This window comes from Loxodonta africana, chromosome 14, assembly GCF_030014295.1.
Source record: "Loxodonta africana isolate mLoxAfr1 chromosome 14, mLoxAfr1.hap2, whole genome shotgun sequence".
NCBI classification, from domain to species: Eukaryota; Metazoa; Chordata; class Mammalia; order Proboscidea; family Elephantidae; genus Loxodonta; species Loxodonta africana.
In genome coordinates, this window is record NC_087355.1 from 62,387,544 (window position 1) to 62,411,366 (window position 23,823).

The 23,823-nt window shown below is 33.3% G+C and overlaps 1 protein-coding gene across 3 annotated transcripts in view; it reads right to left on the reverse strand.

Moving 5' to 3' along the window:
• Nucleotides 1-23,823, reverse strand: part of CSMD3 (CUB and Sushi multiple domains 3) — a 1,388,861-nt gene that overhangs the window by 48,247 nt on the left and 1,316,791 nt on the right. For all 3 annotated transcript variants that reach the window (XM_064268007.1, XM_003408442.3, XM_003408441.3), the window contains 6 exons: nt 16,619-16,792; nt 14,682-14,855; nt 13,692-13,877; nt 11,650-11,823; nt 9,517-9,699; nt 5,122-5,298 (listed from right to left, as the gene is read on the reverse strand). In XM_064268007.1, coding sequence (XP_064124077.1) covers nt 5,122-5,298; nt 9,517-9,699; nt 11,650-11,823; nt 13,692-13,877; nt 14,682-14,855; nt 16,619-16,792 — 1,068 coding nt within the window. The remainder of the gene's footprint in view (nt 1-5,121; nt 5,299-9,516; nt 9,700-11,649; nt 11,824-13,691; nt 13,878-14,681; nt 14,856-16,618; nt 16,793-23,823) is intronic.

Below are 23,823 nucleotides of genomic sequence, written 5' to 3' on the forward strand. Positions count from 1 at the left end.
CTTTTTAAACATTCCATAATTTAAAAGATGTTCCTGCAGCTCTACTTAATAAATACATGCAACCGTAATTTTCCCATGACTGTGTTTTGTTGCTTAAATTAATATTACTTTATTTTATACACGAGGAGTCCCGGTGGCACAGTGGTTGCAGTTGATTGCTAACTGAAAGTTTGGCAGTCCAAACCCACCAGCCGCTCTGCAGGAGAAAGATGTGATGGTCTGCTTCCATAAAGATATACACCATTGGAAATCCAATGTCCTGTCCTATAGTGTCACCATCAGTCGAAATCGACTGGATGGTAATAAGTTTGTGTTTTTGGAATTCTATACATGGGAGTTAATTTACATAATTTTAGGAATTGTAAATAAATGTTTCAAAAATTCCCTGAATTTCATTATAATTCAGGATCTGGCATACAATTTTTAAACTAGCAAGAGGGCAAATCAACTATGAGGACTTCCTATGTTAGTGGAAGAACTCACAAGTAATCAGTAAGTTTTTTAAAAACCCAAGTCAATCACACTTGTCCCTCAGCATTGGTGGGGGATTGGTTCCAACACCCCCACGGACACCAAAATCCTCAGATGCTCAAGTCTTTTATATAAATGGCGTAGAATTTGCAAATAACCTACACACAACCTCCTTATCCTTTAAATCATCTCTATACCAGTCATAATATCTAATACCATGTAGGTGCCCTGGTGGCACAGTGGTTAAAAGCTATGGCTGCTAACCAAAAGATTGGCAGTTCTAATCTACCAGCCGCCCCTTGGGAACCCTATGAGGCAACTCTACTCTGGCCTATAGGGTCACTATGAGTCAGAATTGATTCATCTGCAACTGATAGTAGCAGTAATACCACGTAAATGTTATGTAAACAGTTGTTACACAATACCGTAGCTGTTATACAATACTGTATTGTTTAGAGAATAATGACAGGGCAAGAGATGAACAATGCTCAAACGAGGAGTGCAGGAGACAGACTGAGGATCTTTGAAATGGCAGGAGGCTACAGAAGGGTGTGCCTACACATCACTTCATTCTTGTGTATTCAGCGTAGTGCTTGGTCAGTAGGCAAATTCAAGTTTTGCTTTTTGGAGATTTTTTTTAATATTTTCAATCCACAGTTGCTTGAATCTGCAGATGCAACACCCACAAATACAGAGAACTGACTGTATTAATGTATTCATAAAATTCCATAGTTTGTATTTTTAGATTTAGATTCGGCTAATAACTCATTACTATTCTTAAAAAAAAAAAAAACTTTTAAATTGTTTTAATAGCCTTGAATTTCTGTGATCCATCTTTCCTCTGGTAACTCAGTACCTTGGTAAGTGAACCAATTTTTTTTTTCTTTTTTGTGGTAAAAAAATAGGTAAAAAAACAAAAACTTGCCATTTCACCAATCTTTACATGTACAGTTTAGTGGCAGTAAACGTGTTCATCATGTTGTTCAACCATTACTCTTACCTATTCCCAAATCATAACCGTCACACTTAACAGAAACTCAGAGTCTCGTGGGCATTCTGTGCTCATTTCACCCTCTCTTCTGCCTGTTCCTGATAACCCTCAACTGATTCATTTAAGTCACTCGTGTACACTCCAGTGAACTCTGGTAGTGTAGTTGTTGGTTAAGCACTCTGCTGCAAACTGAAAGGTTGGCATTGAACCCAACAGTCTCTCTGTAGGAAAAAGATGTGGCAGTCTGCTTCCGTAACGATTGCAAACTTGAAAACCCTACGAGGCAGTTAAACCTTGTCCTATAGGGTCATATGAGTTGGAATCGACTTGACAACAGTTTATCACATACTCTAACCATAATACTACTAATATGGAATACAATGCAAATATTCAAAAACTTGCATAGTTTAACTCCAAAACATATGCATACACACATATAATTTTGTACTTATAAATATTTTTCACCTAATTGTTGTTGTTAGGTGCCATAGAGTCAGTTCTGACTCAGAGCGATCTTGCGTACAATAGGATGAAACACTGCCCAGTCCTGCACTATCCTCACAATTGTTATGCCTGAGCCCATTGTTGCAGCTGCTGTGTCAATCCATCTCATTGAGGGTCTTCCTTTTCTTATCTGACCCTCTCCATTACCAAGCATGATGTCCTTCTCCAGGGACTGATCCCTTCTGATAACATGTCCAAAGTATGTGTGGCGAAGTCTTGCCATCCTTGCTTCTTCTAAGGAGTATTCTGGCTGAACTTCTTCCAAGATAGATTTGTTTGGACTTCTGGAAGTCCATGGTATATTCAATATTCTTCACCAGCACCATAATTCAAAGGAAACAATTCTTCTTCGGTCTTCTTTAATCATTGTCCAGCTTTTGCATGCATATGAGGCAAGTGAAAACACCATGGCTTGAGTCAGGCGCAACTTAGTCCTTAATGCAATATCTTTGTTTTTTAACACTTTAAAGAGGTCTTTTGCAGCAGATTTGCCCAACGCAATGCGATGTTTGAATTTCTTAATTGCTGCTTCCATGGGTGTTGATTGTGGATCCAAACAAAATGAAATCCTTGACAATTTGAATCTTTTCTCTGTTTATCATGTAGTTGCTTATTGGTCCAGTTGTGAAGATTTCTGTTTTCTTTATGTTAAGGGATAATCCAAGTGAAGACTGTAGTCTTTTATCTTTATCAATAAGTGCTTCAAGTCCTCTTCACTTTCAGCAAGGTAGATTGTGTCATCTACATATCCCAGGTTGTTAATGAGTCATCTTCCAATCCCAAGTTCTTCATATAGTATATAATATTCTTGTATTATTTGCTCAGCATATAGATTGAATAAGTATGGTGAAAGTATACAAACTTGACACACACTTCCTGATTTTAAACCACTCAGTATTTCCTTGTTCTGTTCCGATGACTGTCTATCGTGTCTATCATTTCACATGAGCACAATTAAACATTCTGGAATTCCCATTCTTTGTAATGCTACCCATAAATTGTTATGATTCACACAGTCGAATGTCTTTGCATAGTTAATAAAACACAGGTAAACATCTTTCTGGTATTTTCTGCTTTCAGCCAAGATCCATCTGACATCAGCAGTGATATCCCTTGTTCCATGTCCTCTTCTGAATCTGGCTTAATTTCTAGCAGTTCCAAGTTGATGTACTGCTACAACCATTTTTGAATGATCCTCAGTAAAATTTTACTTGTGTGTGATATTAATGATACTGTTCAATAACTTTCACATCCTCTTGGATCACCTTTCTTTGGAATGGGTACAAATATGACTCTCTTCCAGTCAGTTAGCCAGGTCGCTGTCTTCCAAATTTCTTGGCATAGAAGAGTGAGTGCTTCCAGGCTGCATCCATTTGTTGAAACACCTGAATTGGCATCCCGTCAATTCCTGGAGGCTTGTTTTTCACCCATGCCTTCAGTGCAGCCTAGAAGTCTTCCTTCAGTACTATCGGTTCTTGATCATATGCTACCTCCTGAAATGTTTGAACATCAACCAATTTTTTTTTTAGTACAGTGACTCTGTGTATTCCTTCCATCTTCTTTTGATGCTTCCTGTTTTGTTTAATATTTTCCCCATAGAATCCTTCAACATTGGAATTTGAGGTTTGAATTTTCTCTTCAGTTCCTTCAGTTTGAAAAATGCCACGTGTGTTCTTCCCTTTTGGTTTTCTAACTCTAGGTCTTTGCACATTTCAGTATAATACTTTGCTTTCTCTAGCCACTGTTTGAAATCTTTTCAGATCTTTTACTTTATCATTTCTTCCTTTCTTTTTAGCAACTCGGTGTTCAAGAACAAATTGCAGAATCTCTTCTGACATTTATCTTGGTCTTTTCTTTCTTTTCTGTCTTTTTAATGACCTCTTGCTTTCTTCATGTATGATCTTCTTGATGTCACTCCACAACTCATCTGGTTTCTGGTCATTAGTGGTTAATGAGTCAAATCTATTCTTGAGAATGTATCTAAATTCAGGTGGAATATACTCAAGTTCATACTTTTGCTCTCGTGGACTTGTTCTAATTTTTTTCAGCTTCAATTTGAGCTTGCATATGAACAACTGATGGTCTATTCCACAGCTGGCACCTGGTCTTGTTCTAACTGATGATATTGAGCTTTTTCATTGTCTTTTTCCACTGAGGTAGTCAATTTGATTTCTGTGTATTCCACCTGGCAAGGTCTATGTGTTCAGCTGGCATTTATGTTGGTTAAAAAAAAAAAAAGGTATTTCCAATGAACATATTGTTGGTCTTGCAAAATTTTATCATGCTATTTTCAGCATTGTTTCTATCTACTGTGGTGGCTTGTGTGTTGTTGTGATTCTGGAAGCTATTCCATTGGTATTTCAAATACCAGCAAGGTCACCCATGGTGGAGAGGTTTCAGTGGAGCTTCCAGACTAAGAAAGATTGGGAAGAAAAACCTACTTCTGAAAAAATTAGTCGAGGAAAATCTTATGAATAGCAGTGGAACATTGCCTGACATAGTGCCGGAAGATGATCCCCTCAAGTTGGAAGGTATTCAAAATATGACTGGGTGAGAGCTGCCTCCTCAAAATAGAATACACCTTAATGACGTGGATGGAGTCAACCTTTTGGGACCTTCATTTACTGATGTGGCATGACTCAAAATGAGAAGAAACAGCTGCAAACATCCATTAATAATAGGAATGTGGAATGTATGAATTATGAATCTAGGAAAAGTGGAAGTCACTAAAAATGAAATGGAGCATGTAAACATCAATATCCTAGGCATTAGTAAGCTGAAATGGACTAGTATTAGCCATTGTGAATCAGACAATCATATGGTATACTGTGCCTGGAATGACAAATAGAAGAGGAATGGCATTGCATTCATCGTCAAAAAGAACATTTCAAGATTTATCTTGAAGTACAATGCTGTCAGTGATAATATTCACATGCCTACAAGGAAGATCAGTTAATATGACTATTATTCAAATTTACACACCAAACGCTAATGCCAAAAATGAGGAAATTGAAGATTCTTATCAACTTCTGCAGTCTGAAATTGATCATACATGCAATCAAGAGGCATTGATAATTACCGGTTATTGGAATGCAAAGCTAGAAATAGTTATTCACCTAACTAGCAATATTTAAAAATATTGAGAAGAAACTTACTTGTACAGTTAGGCAGAGTTCCAGACCATGTTCCATTGGCTGTGCACTGTCTAACTGAAGGTCCAGAAAGGATATATCCCTCCATGCAGGAATAAATGACTGAATTAGAAAATGTTGTGCCATCAATGCGAAAGACTTTCCCATTGGCTGTTGTTCCTGGATTACCACACTGTACAGCTATAAGACGAAATGGTTAAGATTGTATATAAAAATAATGCAAGTAGGAATCTTCTCACAAAAAACTTAATGACTAAACAACTGTTTTAAATCATCCAAAGAGGCTATAAAATCCTCCAGAATAAGCATTGAACTATCTTTTATAAGTGGTTGAAACTGAAGATAAAATTATGCTGATTTTATGAGTTTAATTACTGGAGATTCAAATCATATAACAGCTTTTCTTTTATTTTTTAAAAAATTTATTGGTAGCTACAGTAAAAACTTTACAAAGAGAAGTAATTAATCATGAGCATTGCCTTTGGGGGACACAAAATCTTTTACAGAAGAATTATAAAGGGCTCCGCCTAAAAAAAATTAATAAATAAAATTAGAAGGTTTGTAACAATAATGAAATGCAACTGAGATTTAATGTATATTATTTAAATATTATAGGTGCTGTGAATTGAAGTTTTTGCCCCAAAATATGTGTTGAATCTCTGGCCCTTGTCCCTGTGGAAGGTGTGTGGGTGTGGGTGATGCAAAGTGTTTGTTCTCCAGTGCTAACCAAAAGTTTGGCGGTTTGAACCTCACTAGCCATGCTGGGAAAGAAAGGCCTGAGAATTTGCTTCTATAAAGATTACAGGCAATAAAACCCTATGGAGCTCAGCTCTACTCCGTAACACATGGGTTCACCACGAGTCAGAGCTGACTTGATAGCATTGAGTCTGGTTTAGGTTTTAGTACCTGTGGGTGTGATCCTGTTTGGAAAGAGGGATTTTCTTTTATTATGTTAATGAGGTCATACCAGTGTAGGGTGGATTCTAAACATAATAATTTCTGAGTTGTAAAAAGACAAGAATTGACACAAATAGGGGACATGCAGATGGCATGGAATGCCAAAGATAACTGTTAGAAACCAAAAACTAGGAGACAGGCTCACTGAAAGAACTGACACATCCAAGACCCTGATGTGGACTTTTAGCCTCCATAACTGTGAGAAAATAGGTTGCTGTCTTTGAAGCTACCCACTTGTGGTATTTTTCTTATGGCAGTACTAGATAACTAAGACAATAGATATGCATGCATATTTTTATTTATATAACTATATAATGGACTTACATTAAAACTTTATAATATCTATTTTTGGACCAAGGAGTACAAATACAAATTTGGTAAAAACTAAGCAACCAAATTCTAGTGATGATTTTCACTAAGTTTTCAACATATTTTAAACAGGAATTACAAACACACCTTGTTATGATTAACTGTTATGTATTATGTTTAACTATTTGCCATGAATATCATGAGTGAATTTTTTAAAGTTTAAAAGCAAGCTTATATCAAATGTAATAGTTCATTTTGGTGTAGAATAAGAAGCCATTTTAGTATTTTACAGAATGTAAGGCTATCTTTATGAATATCAAGTATGATTATAGTTTCAGAAAATGCCATCTATATCCCTTGCTGCTTCTTAATTATTCCAAGTTGCCTTTCATTTGTAGTGATGCTATATGTGTGTGAGCGTATGTGCACCAAGAGTTAAAAAGTTTTCATACATCCTAACACCATGTAATTTTCCAAAACTTAACAGTTTGTCAAAAATTCATTTTAACACGTGTATTTGACATTTTTGTTTCTACATGTGTTTTTCCACAACACTCAAGGAAGCTTTTATATTTTATACTAAATTATTCATTACAAAATGTCTAGAATAGAAAGAAGAGTGAAAATGCCTCCAGTTTTACCACTCTGCTCTATTACCATTTTTCTGTGTACTTGCTTTCCTACCTCCTCTCAGATGAATACCATTTCCCATGATTTTAATAGAGTGCATGATTTTGAATCTTATTTTTTACCCAGTTGTACTTGATTTATATTTCTTATATTGCTTCATGGAATTTATTCTAATATTTCATTGCTTATAAAATATTACATCATGTAAATAAAAAATTATAAAATATAAAAATATTCATGATCATGTTTTTTTTTAATTTTTTTTTTCAAGAAAAGTACCTCAAAACTGGAATCCCTAAATCAAAGGCATGGACATATTCTATGAATTTCATACATTTCTGTCAAGTTACTCTCTCAAAATGTTATAACAATAAAATTATCTCTAGAAGTATTTAAAAGTTCTGTTTCACTGCACCCACACCAGAATATCATCTTATCATTTCAAAAATGGGTGAAATGGGATGCTTGTGTTAACTATAATTTTCTAATTAGTAGATATGATGAATTTTTCTATATATTGCATTTTTTTGTAATTTCTGTTCATATCCTTTCTTCATTCATCTATTAGAATCCCAGTTTTTCTATTTGATTTCTGTGAGCTCCATATATGAAAAAATATTAATTTTGTTATATTTGCTGACATTCATAGTTCTCTTTTACCCACAATGTGCATGCTACCAAAACAAAGTCAGCACCATGTTACATTTCATCAACAAAATATTTTCTATGCCAGCTGAACGAAGGGCTGACTTAGATATCACCCATGTAATGGAGAGCATTAGTATAGTGATTTTGCCTTTGGAAAAGAAGTTCAAGAAATAAACTGAACAATTTAGTCTGTATTTTGCACAGCAAAATATTTGTATTTGAGTGAATTTTGCTCAGCAACTATATTCTCCAAATCCTCTCCCATGTAATGTTGAGTTGCCACACTAATTGAGACTATTAAAAGTGGTCCAATTACATCCATGTCAACTGGCATAACAAGGTGTATTAAGTAAACATTCTGCGTCCCACTTCAATGAGTGGCATCTGGGGTCTTAAAAGCTAGCAAGCGGCCGTTCAAGATGCATCAATTGGTCTCAAATCACCTGAAGCAAAGGAGAATGAAGAACACCAAAGACACAAGGAAAATATAAGCCCAAGGGAAAAAAAAGAGCCACATACACCATAGACTCCATTAGCTGAGATTGGAAGAACTATATGGTACCCAGCTACCACCAATGAGTGCCCTGACAGGGAATGCAACAGATAATCCCTGAAGTAGCAGAAGAAAAGTGGATGCAGACCTCAAATTCTAGTAAAAAGACCAGACTTAATGGTTTGACTGAGACTAGAGGGACCCCAGAGTTCATAGCCCCCTGGACTCTCTGTTAGCCCAAAACTATAACCATTCTTGAAGTCTACTCTTCAGACAATGATTAGACTGGACAATAAGACATAAAATGATACTGATGAGGCATGTGCTTCTTAGCTCAAGTAGACACATGAGACTATGTGGGCAGTTCCTGTCTGGAGGGGAGATGAGAAGGCAGAGGGGGGATAGGAGCTGGTTGAATTGACATGGGGAATACAGGGTGGAGAGGAGGAGTGTGCTGTCACATTGCAGGGAGATCAACTAGGGTCACATTAACAATGTGTGTATAAGTTTTTGTGTGAGAAACTGACTTGAATTATAAACTTTCACTTAAAGCACAATAAGAAAAAATTCCTCCAGTTAAAGACAGAGATAACTATCCTATAACACACATAATAATTTTAAACATAATAAGCTTCTAGTCAATCAAAAAATTGTCAAGAGGTCTATATTGGAAATATTTTTTTCATTATAATGCCAATATGATTGATACAGCATCAAGTAAGCTACACAAATACATTTGCAAGTTTAGTTGTTGCCTAAGATCAACACACACAAAAAAAAAATTTTAATCACAGGTTATCCATGTTTCATTTTCAGCCAATCTTGTAAAGATTTAATTACATTAACAATTAATAATTTTACTTAAACACCCTAACTTTTATGAATTCTAGTTACTAGCAACTGCACTCTATAAATAAAAATTTCATTTATACTTAAGCATCTTATTATATTTTTCCATTTTCACAAACCTGAAAGTTAAAATAGATCTCACGCAATGTTGATATGACAACAACCTATTTTTTCCACAGTGTCTATAATACATAATACTCTGGAAAAGGGGGAAAAGTAAACCTTTTTAAACAAGGCTTTTTAACAAAGCAAAAACAAACTTTTTTTTTTGCTTTTTTAATACAGATATTTATTATGATGTGAAAAATGTATATAAATGGCCGATGAGAGATATTTCTTATAATCATTACCTATCACAGCTCACTTACAGGGTGGCGTCAGTAAAGCCGGAATGATATTGCTTTCACTCCATGGTTGGGGGTGGAGGGAATTAGAAGGAGGAATTTCCCTTTTAGCTGAATTTTGTTTACATATTAAATTACATTCCTCTCAGTATATTTTGTTGAGATTACCTTTACATTCTGGCTGCCTTCCAGTCCAACTGCCGTTGGCTAAACACGTTCTTTCTTCTGCACCATGAAGAATATAGCCAACATCGCAAGCAAACCGCACCTTACTTTTAGTTCTGAAATCACTTTCCTGTCTAGAACCATGACCGGGAGTACCTGGATCACCACAGGTACCCGTAGCATCACCTGAAATCCAGTATAATTAAAATTAATTTATTTCAATAAGCATTTATTAAGTATGTGATTCCTTGTAGGCATTTGTGTGTGTATGTGTGTGCTATATTTTAACATGATAAGTTGACTGGATAAAATCATAATTTATGATTCTCATCTGACTCCAGTCAGAAGAAGAAAGTCCCCCCCCAAAAAAAAAAAGGTTCTTGAGAAGTGTTATTTTCCATAGCAGTAAAATTTGGAACTGTTCGATCGGTTAAGGACATTCCAGGACCTACTTAATAATCATCCTAATGTATCATTTAAAACTGGTAGTTCTGTGAGTTCACATGACAATGGGCATACAAAACTCAATCTTAAAAAGAAAAATCTGGATTTGGTAATTTGCATTTTTCCTTCTCTGAACTTTATATATATATATATATGTATATATATATATATACATATATATATAACTAGGACTGTGATGTGTTAGAAAGTGTTAATGTTACAATGATACATCTTATAGCCTGAAATTTAACCGTATAATTTTGCCTACCAAAGATCCTCGAGCAAAGTTGCAGTAGCTTAAACATCTCAGATAATTTTTTATCAAATTCTAATTCTAAAACAAATTATTAATTTAAAAAAATTTTACTACTCATTTATTGAAAGATAACCTTACTGAGTTGTAGGGACTGAGGAGGTGTATGTTGCCTATTAATAACAAGCAAAGTAAGGATAGATAAATTGATTTTGAAAAATTTATCAGCTTACCGTATTTTTTACACAAATAATATGTGTTATATGGGTTTTTTTTTGCCCAGTTTGCCCTCTCCACAAAGTGTTTTCATAATGCACACTATGCTAAATTTTTACAACAACATGTAAAAAAAATTAGCATAGTGCACTTACAAAAATAACTTAAGGAGGGGAGGGCCCAGTTGGCAAAAATAGAACTTATAACACACATGTTATATGGTAGTTAAATTTATAACATGTTTTATTAAAGAATTATGCTATTAAGTAATCTATTTTTTACAAAGTTAAATAGAACTGAACTCTAATAGAAAATCACTTTTATAAGATTGCTTTCTAGGAAAGAACATATTTTCTAACCCTGGTGGCATAGTGGTTAAGAGCTACTGCTGCTAACAAAAAGGTCAGCAGTTCGAATCCACCAGGTGCTCCTTAGAAACCCTATGGGGCAATTCTACTCTCTCCTATATGGTTGCTATGTATTGGAATTGACTCAATGGCAGTGGGCTTTTTTTTTTTTTTTTTTTTTTGGTAATGAGCCCTAATGGCATAATGGTTAAGACGTCTGGTGCTAACCAAGTGGTCAGCAATTCAAATCCACTAGCCACTCCTTGGAAACCCTATGGGGCAGTTCTACGCTGTGCTATAGGGTCGCTGTAAGTTGGCATCCACTTGACAGCAATGGGTTTTTTGGCAATAAGCAATAGCTACTTAAGCATAACTGGTTTTACCATTCTTATGAACAAAGCACTTTACACAGAATAAACCAAACCCAGTGCCATCAAGTCGATTCCGACTCATACCGACCCTATAGGACAGAGTAGAACTGCCCCTTAGAGTTTCCGAGGAACGCATGGCAGATTTGAACTGCCGACTCTTTGGTTAGCAGCTGTAGCACTTAACCACTATGCCAACAGGGTTTCCTTACACAGAACAGCTTCCTAAAATCACACAATTATTTACATTAGACATAACAGAGTTCAAAATATACACCTGTAATTTATCTTCTACAAAATTAGTATTAATTTCCTTCTGAATTTATAATACCTTATGTTGAAAATTCCTTAAAAGTTATTCCAGTACATGTATAACAATGTTTCAGCTTTCTCATGAGATTTTTAAAAGAGAAATATATTCGTTTGTCTCTTCAGATTGCTAATGTATACATCCCTAATAATAATAATATAATTTTCAACACACATTGTCCAATTTTCCAACTGGTACCTGAACAATGAGGTTGTGATCCACTCCAGTGGCCATTTAATTGGCAAGTCCTTGATGACTGGCCTAGAAGGGTACGCTTTCCTGGGCAGGAATAGTGAACAGTAGACCCAAAAGTATATTTCTCACCAGACAGGACTGCATTAGGAGGAACTCCAGGGTGTCCACAGTCAATCACTACAATACATAATTATTGCATATAAAATTTTTTTATATCTCCTATCGAACAACCTGCACAAATGTATTCATAAAATTAATCAGAACTCAGTTTGCTGCTCAAACATATAACACTTCCAAACATCAGACATATATGGGACGACTGGTTTAAAAAAATAAAATGAGCTTTCAGTTATACCAGCTATTCTATTAATCCATATACCCTGAGGAAGTGTCTAACAGGAACGCTGTGAGCAGTGTGTGTGTGTCTATATGCATATGTGTATGCGCCTGGACAAGGATGTACAAGCTAGAAAGAGGAGTGATGTGGACTGGCTTAATAAGGGCATAGGGTGCCATGTAGGTTTCAAAATGAAACCATACAGAAAACAGAAAAGAACTTTAAAAGGATGAGAAAGAAACAATGAAGATGGATTTGTGCTCACAATCTAATTTGTAGTCTAGAATCATTTCCAACCAGGCCATTAATGAATAATTATACTGTATAATGAAGATACTCAGTGGCTTGTCAAACAAAACACTACCAGGCATTGCCAGAATCTATTACACATTGTAGAATGTTCTTTATAAGCTAGAGGTAGCTTGAGAATTTAATCTGTGCCTTCTGTAACTTAAAAAAAAAATCATTGAGTGCGATATGACTCTAGATTATTAAACAGTGCACAAGGAGCAATAAATTTAGCACACTATTGGAAAGTGCTAAAAAAATGACAAAATGGTGAAAAGTATACGAGAGCTAAGAAATTCTGAGGAACTACATGTTTATATTTCCTACAAAAAAGTGTATTTTTTAATCTTTAATGTTGCAGTCACATAAGGCCAAGTAACTGAATTATTCAAACAATTAATCTACAATAGAAAGTCAAATAATTTTTGAAAGAGGCCAAAAATTGACTGAATTATTTGCATAGTATCTGAAATTTTATAGACACAGTATAAAGTTAGATTCTTCTTTACTGTATGACTGTTGTCATGAATTTTTCACTAATGCCCACACCATGAACATAAAAACTAACTCTAAATAAAGCATAATCATATAATTTGATAATTTATCAATTTTAGTATAACCAAAAGTTATTTTGCTTGCACAATGACTTCTTGATATACTACTTTAGTCTGTAAGTTCCTTCTACTCTTCCCTATGGTATTCAAGGTTCATGAACTCTTTGAGACCTAGCACAAATTTTATCTTGTAATATCAATGGACAGAATTCCTAGAATTCATGTCCACTTTTATGTGTCCTCACAGAATTTTGGTTTATTTCATCTCAAGTTTTTTTCTCTCTACACATGGTAATTATGTGCATATCTTCTCATTTATCCTCTACAACTCCTCACACAATCTATAACAAAATACACTGATTGAATATTACAGACTTAAATGATGATGTTTATTTATTAACAGCTACCAGTACTAACATCATGTCTGTATCTGTCTGTATACTGACAATATTTAAAATCATTAAGTTTTAAGTAACATCTTTGCCTAAATTCCCAAGTACTCTGAAGCTCTGGTGTCTGTTTATATTAAGATCAATTTGTCTTCAATTAGATTTGATAAATTAACACAAAAGAAAATAAAAATGTAGATGCATCTCATGGGATGGAATATAAAAATGCTGCTTCTTATATTCTATTTGAACTATCAAAATTCAAATTCAGAGTAGTAAAGAGACATTTATTACATTAATATTAAAAAAATGTCATTTAGGCATTGAACTGACAGAATATAGGGAAGAGAAGATTCAAAACATTTAAATTAAGATACTTCCATCTGATATATATCTCTAAATAGATTTATAAAGGCCATAAATATGCATATTGCTTCCAAGGAATTTCTCAAGGAAAAATTCACATTATCTACTTACTGATACATTCTGGTAATGGTTTGTCCCATTGTCCATTTGGTTGACATATCAAAACTGAAGATCCAAATAAAAAGTATCCAGGATTGCAGTCATAGAATACTACAGTGCCGTAAGTGAAATTTCCATGTTCTATTTTACTTTCTCTTTTGGAATTGGCTGGAATTCCAGGATCAGAACAGTTGACCACTAAACAAATGACATATTTTTAAAGGTATGTTTGAGGTAATACACAAGTGCTTACTTGGATTTCCATTAGACACTTAGAAAGTTAGTGTCAAAATAAATTTAATCTAAAAAACAAAAGATTACAAATATCTAGGTTATCCAGGCAATGGACTGAAATCTGTGTGGTTGAAAGTATAGAAAAAAGGAAAACTGATGCAAAAATTCTTTAAACAACAGCAACTGCATAAGTACTATGCTGAATACAGACTTAGAGAATGATACCTTCTCTAATTGATAAGCTCTAATTGAAACATAAGAAGAAATGCAGGAAAAAAAGAAAAATTGGTTGTATGTTACCCAATGATATGAATACATCATACTTTGAAAAATGGGCAAACACAAAAGAATCATTTTAACCTGCTTCTGCAGAGAAAAATAGATAAATACTCAATGTAGGTATCATTATAATTCAGGCCTTAGACACAGTTTTCCCAAAAATATGAAGATAATAAGTGCCAAAGGGGAATTTCATTAATTATGAAGCACATGGCACCACAAATTATCTCAATGACTCTTTATATGCAACCACAAGATAATAAAATTAAGCAGTTGAAATAAAGACTTCTAGTTTTAACCTTTAAAAAAAAAGTCAAAAATTTAAGAAAAAAGAAAGCATAGCTACTGAGATTATATCAATATTAAATATTTCATTTTATTAGCTAAACACTTTCTATTGCTCTGCACAAGTTGTTTCAAATGTATTATCTATGTTTAGACAGACATATTATTACTCTGTCCCAAGCTGGAATACAGTTATACCTTTACCTTTGCACACAGGTGGAGGATGGCTCCACTGTCTGTTAGCCTGGCACTGTGCCTTTGTTGGCCCTTGCATAAGATATCCAATATTGCAAGAGAATGTTACCACATCATTAAAGTTGAATCCATTTCCACTTGTTCTTCCATAAATTGGACTACCAGGATGACCACAGCTAACAGCTAATAGAAGTGGAGGGGTGGGGAATCCAAAACAAAAGAATATTTGGTAGTCAGCTATCACATGTTCATTACATCCCTTTATTTAATCATTTAAGTACAAATGTATTTCATGTGCTTTTACTAATGCAAAGGAACAAAGTAGACTTCCAAAAATGTTGAGTATAATCAAAGCATATTAGTAAATAGAGAATCATTTACAATTGTGATCATTTCATGCAAGTGGTGTATAGATGTTTAAATTTCATTTTATCATTTTCTGTACTTCTTTAGAGAAGAACCAATTGAAGTCCATGTCACTGATTCATAGCAGGAAAGAATGAAATAGTCTTCTTTTTCTAGTTTTGAAATTTGAATTGAAAGCAATTTTTATATTGACACTTGAAATAGTTTCCTTGAATCTTGTTTATACAATTCGTTTTTATGAATTATAGGCTGTTAAGGAAAAGTGCACCTCAAAGTAAATTAATGTGACTACATTACATAGACAATACAAAATGATACATCTTGATGTATTATAATTCTCATTAACAATTTGAGAAATCCAATATAAAGATTCTCCAAACCAATCAATCCTATTGGTTTATTTTTGTCACTATTGATATTTGATAATTTAGCACATAAAAAAAAGGTATCAATTAGACTATTTAAATTCTTTTAATCTTTTAGTTCTACTCAAGATTTTATGTAGTGTGGGCTTTCTCCAATCACTCTGTTTCTATGAATTGTTTTATTGCATCATCTCACTGTATTAACCAGAGCAACTCCAGTAATAGTGCTTCATAATTGGGCACAATGAAAAATCATAGTCACTTTTACTACTTTTCAAAATGACCCAGGAGCCATTATGTTTCAACTGTATTGTTAATGTCAACCTACTCATTTGGAAATTTAACTGCATTTTACTCTTGTTTAAAATTATCAATAAAGAAACCAGCTTTACCCTAAGGGCCAATTCTCATTTATATCTCAATTATTTAACAAGAAAAATACTGCTATTAGTTGGTTATGCTTGAATATAAATGAAACGGAAAAAGCTAGGACAGATCCAAGCAGAATATTGCTGTCTTTAAACCATTAGATGATCTGTGTGTATGCGTGCTTTGGGTGAACAAGCGTGTGAGAAAAGTAATTTGAATTGTTAATTATATATGTTCTATTTATTAGTCTATCAAATCTTAACATGCAAAAAACATTTTCCAAGAAACTAAAATTCCAATAAATTTCTGTTGTTGGGATAAAAATTTGACAGTAAATATGGGTGAAATTAGTCACAAAATAAATTTAGCATTTCCCAGGAACTGACACTAAAAGCCTCGTGTGTATTTTTTCTAAAGCCTCCAAAATTAATTGGTTCTATCCCATGATTCTATGATCTGTTACAAAACTTACAATGGATTTACAATGATTTCTCTAATTTTGCAACACCAATTTTAATATAAACGTTAACAAATGGGGATGGAGATATTTAGGAAGCAAATAAAAATAAAAAAGCGGAAACACATGGCTATTTGTCTTTAAGATCCAAATTAGGATAGACTGTTCTTCCCATTTTTCAGTAGATGACTTTACATGCCTCTGAACACACTTTGAAGACTAGGGCATAGTTGAATAAAAGATGAATTGAAAGAATTTAGTTTATATCTTTATCCATATATACTTACAGTCTCTCTCTCTACATATATATATATGCATATATGTGTGTGTGTGTGTACGTAATTGCCTGAGAAGAAAGGCCTGTTATTTCTTTTGCCATGCTTACTTACGCACACAGGATGGGAGCTGACCAGACCAGTTGTGATCCTGTTGACAAATTCTCACTGAAGAACCAATCAGTCGAAAACCAGGATTACACTGATAAACAACTGTATCTCTGTATCCATAATTTTCTCCAATGACTTGACCATTAACAATGAGTTCTGGAATTCCACAGTGGCCCGCTGAAATAGGCAAAAAATTACCATTTTTAATATGGTGATTTGTTTTATTTCTGTATTTATGTACACATGTATCATTTCTAAATTTTTAAAGCTTATTTAGAAGCATGTGATAAATAATTCAAACATATTATGACATTAAACATTATATGACATAAAACATCAAGTTGAAATAATGTTTTAACATTTTAATTGAAACCAATGACATGAAGATCTCTCTTCATTTCTATGGATTTTGCATTAAAATTTGCTCATTATCTGATTCTTTTTCATAGGTTCAAACAAATTATACCAAAAAAAAAAAAAGCAATAATAATAAAACCCAACGAAACCATAAACCTTTGGCATAATCTCTATTACTCTTTACAAATAAAAGACAAAATGAAGGTTAATCTGAATCTACATAAATTAAACAGCAATGAGCAAGAATCAACTGAAAAATAAATCCATGTGAGTTTCTTTTTCTAGTAACGGCAGGGTAGCTTCTTTTGGACGGATCTTCACATACATAAAAATGATATATTCTTAATAAAATATATAAAATCATTATCTAAAGGCACAATAGAACAAGCAAAACACTGAGGGGAGTCAAAAGGTGAAAGAAGGGAACAGCTTTGCATGAGATTCCATTTTTACAGCTCTTTGGTAAAAACAAGCACCAGTCATTGCCATGTGGTTCAGAAAAAAATAATATATAAATATTCAGTTTTCTTGGCAGAAACCAGAGAATATAGATCAGAGCTACTAAACAGCTGGAAAACAACCAGGAGAATGCAACCATGAGAGACCCACAAAACAATAGGTTCAACTTCTGTGTATATACTCTTCTCATACTTGTAGCTGACAACTTAATTAAGCATGCATGGGGTCTATGCCAAGCAGCCTAACCTAGACTAAAATACTGAATAAAATAATTTCAAATGTTGCCCACCACCAAGAGTGATAGAGTTTAGAGGTTAAGACCAATCAATTGCCTGATAAAAACAAAGAATAAGAAACAAATTTAAAAAAATCAACATTCAGTAATGAAATATAATGCTATCCAGAGTCTCAACAATACATCATTCAAAATGTTGAAAAAAATGCCAAAAATTAAAAAAAAAAAAACTTCTAAAGAAAGAGAAAAATGTGATTCATACTAAAGAGTCAAGATAATCAGGTGTGACCAACCTGAAAATTCTGAAATGCCTGGACTAGCAGAGAAAAATTTTAAAGTAGCTACTATACTATCCTCAAGGCCATTAATGAATATGTAATAAGTGAACAAATAGGAAATTTCAACAGAGAAATAGAAACCATTACAAAAAGCCAAATGAATATTGTAGAACTGAAAACTATAATACCTGAAATAAAAAATTCACTGAATGGGCTTAACAAAAGATTGAAGATGCTTAAAGATTCAGTGAACCTGAATATAGGTTAAAATATACAAATATACATATATACATACTTACATATATATACATATATAAAGCAAAAGAACAAAGAAAAAAGTGATTTAAAAATTAAAAGAGAATCAGTGATGTGTAGGAAAATATCAAAAGTCTTATCATTCTCTTCAACAAATAATGAATGTTGGACAACTGGATTTTCACATGCAGAAGAATAAAGTCGGACCCTTACCTCATATCAGATATGAAAATTAACTCAAAAAGATCAACAACCTAAATATGAGATCTAAAATCATAAAACTCTTAGAACGAACATAGACGTAAGTTTTTAGGACCTCATATTTGGCGATGGGTAATAAGATATGGCATGAAAAGCATGAGAAAAAAATACAAATAACTTCATCAGTATTAAAAACTCTTGGGCATCAAAAGACATTATCAAAAGTGAAAAGACAATCTACAGAATGGGAGAAATATTTGGAAATCATACATCTGATAAAGGTTTAATATTAATAATACATAAAGAATTCCTGCAACTCAACAGGAAAATGACAATCAGAAGATAGGCAAAGGACTTTAATAGATACTTTTCCAAAGAAGACATACTAATGACCATTAAGCACATGAAAAGATACTCAACATCAATTGTCCTTAGGGAAACACAAACCAAAACCACAATGAGATATCGCTTTATACCTACTAACCAAAAAACCAAAACCCTTTGCCTTCGAGTCAATTCCAACTCATTGCGACCCTATAGGACAGGGTACAACAGCTGACCTTTTGGTAGCACCCTGAGCTCTTAACTCCTGTTCCAACAGAGCTCTGAAAACCAAACCCATTGCTGTCGAGTCTATGCCAACTCATAACAACCCTATAGGACACAGCAGAATTGCCCCATAGGGTTTCCAAACGGTGGCTGGTGGTTCGAACTGCTGACATTTTGGATAGCAGCCGAGCTCCTAACCATTGCACCACAAGGGCTCCTTATACTTACTAGGATGTCTATTATTAAAAAAAGGAAGGAAAAATAACAATGGCTGGCAAAGATGTGGAGAAACTGAAAACCTTATCCATTGCTGTTTGGAATGTAAAATGGAACAGTTGTAAAAACCTTTGGTCAGTTCCTCAACAAGTTAAACATAAAATTACCAGTAAAACAAAACAAAACAACAACAACAACAAAACATTGCCTTCCAGTCGATTCCAATACAACCCAGTAATTCCACTCCTAGGGTATATACTCAAAAGATTTGAAAGCAAAGACTCAAAGATTTGCAATAGCTCAAATGTGGAAACAATTTGACTATCCATCCAGTAGGTGAATGGGTAAATAAAATGTGGTATATATGTACAATGGAATATTATTGGACCATAAAAAATAAATGACGTTCTAATACATGCTATGACATCGATGAATCTTGAAAACATAAATGTTAAGGAAAATAACATTTATATTTATTATTTGATAAGGATACATACAGTTTGATCTCTGAATCTTGAAAACATAAATAAAACATTTTTTAAGGACAAATATTATGGGTTTTTGGGTATTATATGATCTCATGTACATAGAGTACCTAGAATAGACAAAGGTACAGATGAGGAGAGCAGGTTAGTTATTTTAGGGGTTGGGGGAAGGAGAGAATGAGGAGTTATTGCTTAATGGCTAGAGAGTTTCTGTATGGGTGATGGGAAAATTCTGGAAACAACTAGTGGTTATGGTGGCATAACATTGTGAGTGTGATTAATGTCAATGGGCTGTACGTTGAAAATGGCTGAAATGACAAAACTTATGTTGTGTATATTTTACCGCAGTAAAAATTTAAAAAGGCTTATCACATGCATAATTGTAGTCCAAAGACATGTGAAAGAGAGAGAAAGGCAGAAAAAAATTGGAAGAAATTATAGCCAAAAATATTCCAAATTTAGTGAAATAAAAAATCTACAGATTCAAGAAGCTTAACAAGCCTTAAGCAGGAAAAAAAAAAGCATAATGAAAATCATACACAGGTAAGCCGTAATAAAACTTCTGAATAAAACTAAAAGAAAATCTTGAATACAGCCAGAGGTAAACACAATACATACAAAAGAACCAAATATGAATGACCTCTGACTCTTTATCAAACAGCATAGAAAAAAAAAAGCCAGCATATTTGAAGCTCTGAAATAAATAAATAAATAAAAGTTTGGCCCAGAATTTTATATCCAGTGAAAGTATCATTTAAGAATGAAGGCAAAATAAAAACATTTGCCAATTAAAAAAACACAAAGAGAAGTTGTCACAAGGACATTCAGAGTGGAAGAAATGCCAAAATACCTTGAGGCTGAAGGGAAATGATATCATATAGAAAATTACATAGTTGGAGGGAGCAGCCTCAGATATGGCAAATATAGATAAATATGAAAGGCAAATATTCCTCTTAATTTCTTTAAAATACATGTGACTGCTTAAAGAAAAAAATCATACTCTGTCATTGAGTTTATAATGTATGTGGATATAGGGCATGCAAGAACTAGAGTTTTAAAGGCCAGGGTCAAACGGACCTATGCAGTTTTAAAGTTCTTATATTGTCAGTAAAGTAATACGATAGTGACTTCGAGTCTGAGTGTATCATGGAGGTAAGTGTGTAATGAAAACAAGGGTGTATATGGTACTTTGTAGAGTATATGTTAAAAATATATATGTATATGTTTTAAATCTGTCAAGAGGCATAGTTAAAAACCTAACAAATTAAAATGAAATTCTAAAAAATACTCTGTCCCTAAAAGATAGCAAAGGAGACGAGGAGAGGCAAAAAACAGAAAATAAATAGTAAAATGGTAGATCTAAATCCTGTCATATCAGTAACTAAATACAAATGAACTGACCACAACAATTAAAAGACAGTGATTTTCAGACTGGATAAAAGAAAAAATTAAGACCTCATAATATCCCATCCAAAAGCGGTGCTTTTTAGGCACCAGTAGATTAAAATATAAAATTAGGATTGATAAATTACATATCATTCAAACAACAGTCATTTAAAAAGCTTTTAAGGTAATTTTTTATTAGATAAAGTATATTTCTAGGCTAAGAGTATTATCTGAACAAAAAGGGGGTATTTCATTGAGAAAACGAATAATAGAGAACATTAACAAAGCTAAAAATTCTTTCTCTAAAAATATCAACAAAATCATTAAACTACCTGACATGATAAACACAAACACAAAAAAGAGAACAAAATTACCAATTCTAGGAATGAATGAAAGGATATCACCACAAAGCTTAGAGAAATTGAAAAGATAATAGAATATCATGACCAACTTATTACCAACACTGACAATTCAGAAGAAAAGGATAGATTGTTTAAAAAGTATAATTTGCCAAAACGAAGACAAGAAAAAATAGAAAATATGAATACCCCTATGTCTATTAACTCATAGTAACACTAAGGGACAGAGTAGATCTGCCCCACAGGGATTCCAAGGCTGTCATCTTTATGGAAGCAGACTTCTACATCTTTCTCCTGCAGAGCAGCCAGTGGGTTCAAACAACCAACCTTTCACTTAGCAGCCAAGTCCTTTAACCATAGTGCCACCAGGGTCACTAAGAGTCAGAATTGTCAATGGGATGTCTATTAAAGCATTTGAATTCTTAAGGAAACACCTTCCCATACAAACACACAGACACACACGCACAAACCAAAAACCAAAACAACAAAAAACAGTCAGGCCCAGATGTTTTCCCTGATGAATTCAATCAAATCTTTAAGGAAAGTAAAACACCAATCTTACGTAAACTCTTTCAGAAAATAGAAGAGAAATTCTTCCTAACTTGTTTTATAGGCGATCATAACCCCAGAAGTAAAGCATGAAGACAACATATGAAAAAAAAGTCCCACTTTAACATAGAAACTAAACTCCTTTACAAAATTTTAGCAAATCAATGTAGCAACAAATATAAAATTGAAAAAAAAATCATTGCAGTTGAGTTGACTCCAACTACAGGGTTGCTAGAAGCTGGAATCGACTCAAAGGCAACAGCAACATATATAAATGGTGATATATCACGATCACCTGGGGTTCACTCAGAAATAAATGGTTGGTTTAAAATGGAAAGTTAATCACTGTAATTCACCATACTAACAGAGTAAAGGAAAAAAAAAAAAAAACTATTACAATTATTTCAATAGATATAGAAAAAGTATTTCACAAAATTCATGATAAGAAGAAAAATAAATTAGGAATATAAGGGAAATTTATCAACCTGATAAAGGTATCTAAGAAAAACCCACATCTAACACTATATTTACTAGTGAAATACTGAATGCTTTCCTCCTTAAATGGGGAACAAGGCAAAGATATCTGCTCTTACCAGTTCTGTTTAACATTGTTCTGCTAACACTATTCAGTGCAAAAAGTTATAAAAAGAAAATAACAACATAATGTTGAGGAATAAAAAGTAAAAGTGTTCTATGCTCAGATGACATATGTAGAAAATCTTTATCTAAAATAATCCTAAAATTTATAAATAAATTTAGCAAGGTTTCAGAACAATAGATAAATATTAAAAATAATTGTATATTAGTAGCTAACAATTGGCAAATGAAATTAAAAACAAACAATTTAACTTAACAAACTGTTAATATACTTGGCTGCTAACCTAAAAGTTGGCAGTTCAAGTCTACCCAGAGGCACTTCAGAAGAAAAATCTGGTGGTGATCTATTTCCAAAAAAATTGAATACCCTATGTAACACAGTTTTACTCTTACATGTATGAGGATGCCATGAATCAAATTGACTTGATGACAACTGGTAGTGTAAACGAACCAAAAATTCTGAGGAATACATTTAGCAAGAGACACATAAGACCTCTCTGCTTAAACTACAAAATATTGCTATTGCAAAACAGATTAAACAAAGTCTAAATAAATGAAGAAACATACGATATGCATGAATTGGAAGACTCCATATTATTAGATCTTAATTCTCTCAAAATTTATCTACAGTCAAAACAATCCAGAAACAACCCCATCAGGTTTTTTTCCTTGTGTTTATTTATTTTATAGAAATGGTTAAGCTAATTCTAAACTTATATCGAGCTCAAAGGACCTAGAGTATCCAAAGTTACCTTGAAAAATAAGAACAAATCTGCAGGACTTACATACCAGACTTCAAGACTTATCATTAAAACCTGTTCAACAAATAGTGGTGGATAACCACACAGAAAAAAAAAAATAATAATAATCCTCAACGTATTTCACATTACATCCAACAGCTAATTAAAAAGAAATCATACATATAAAATCAAAAAGCTTTTAGAAGAAAAGATAAGGGAAAACATGACCTTGGCTGAGAAAGGGTCTCTTAAAAAGAACACAGAAAGCAATAAACATAAAGGAAGAAAATGATGAGACTCCACCAAAATTAAAAATGCTGCTCCATCAAAAGACACTATTATGAAGTGAATAAAAAAGTCACAGACTGGGAGAGAATAGTCATAAAATATATAAAGTACTCTTCTAATCCATAATAAAAGGCAATTTAATATGAAAAATACTATAAAATTTACAAAGGAAAATGTACAAATGGCCAATAAATATGTGAAAATGTGTTCAACATAAGTAGTGAAAAAAAAAGTAGTGAAGGCAATACAAATCA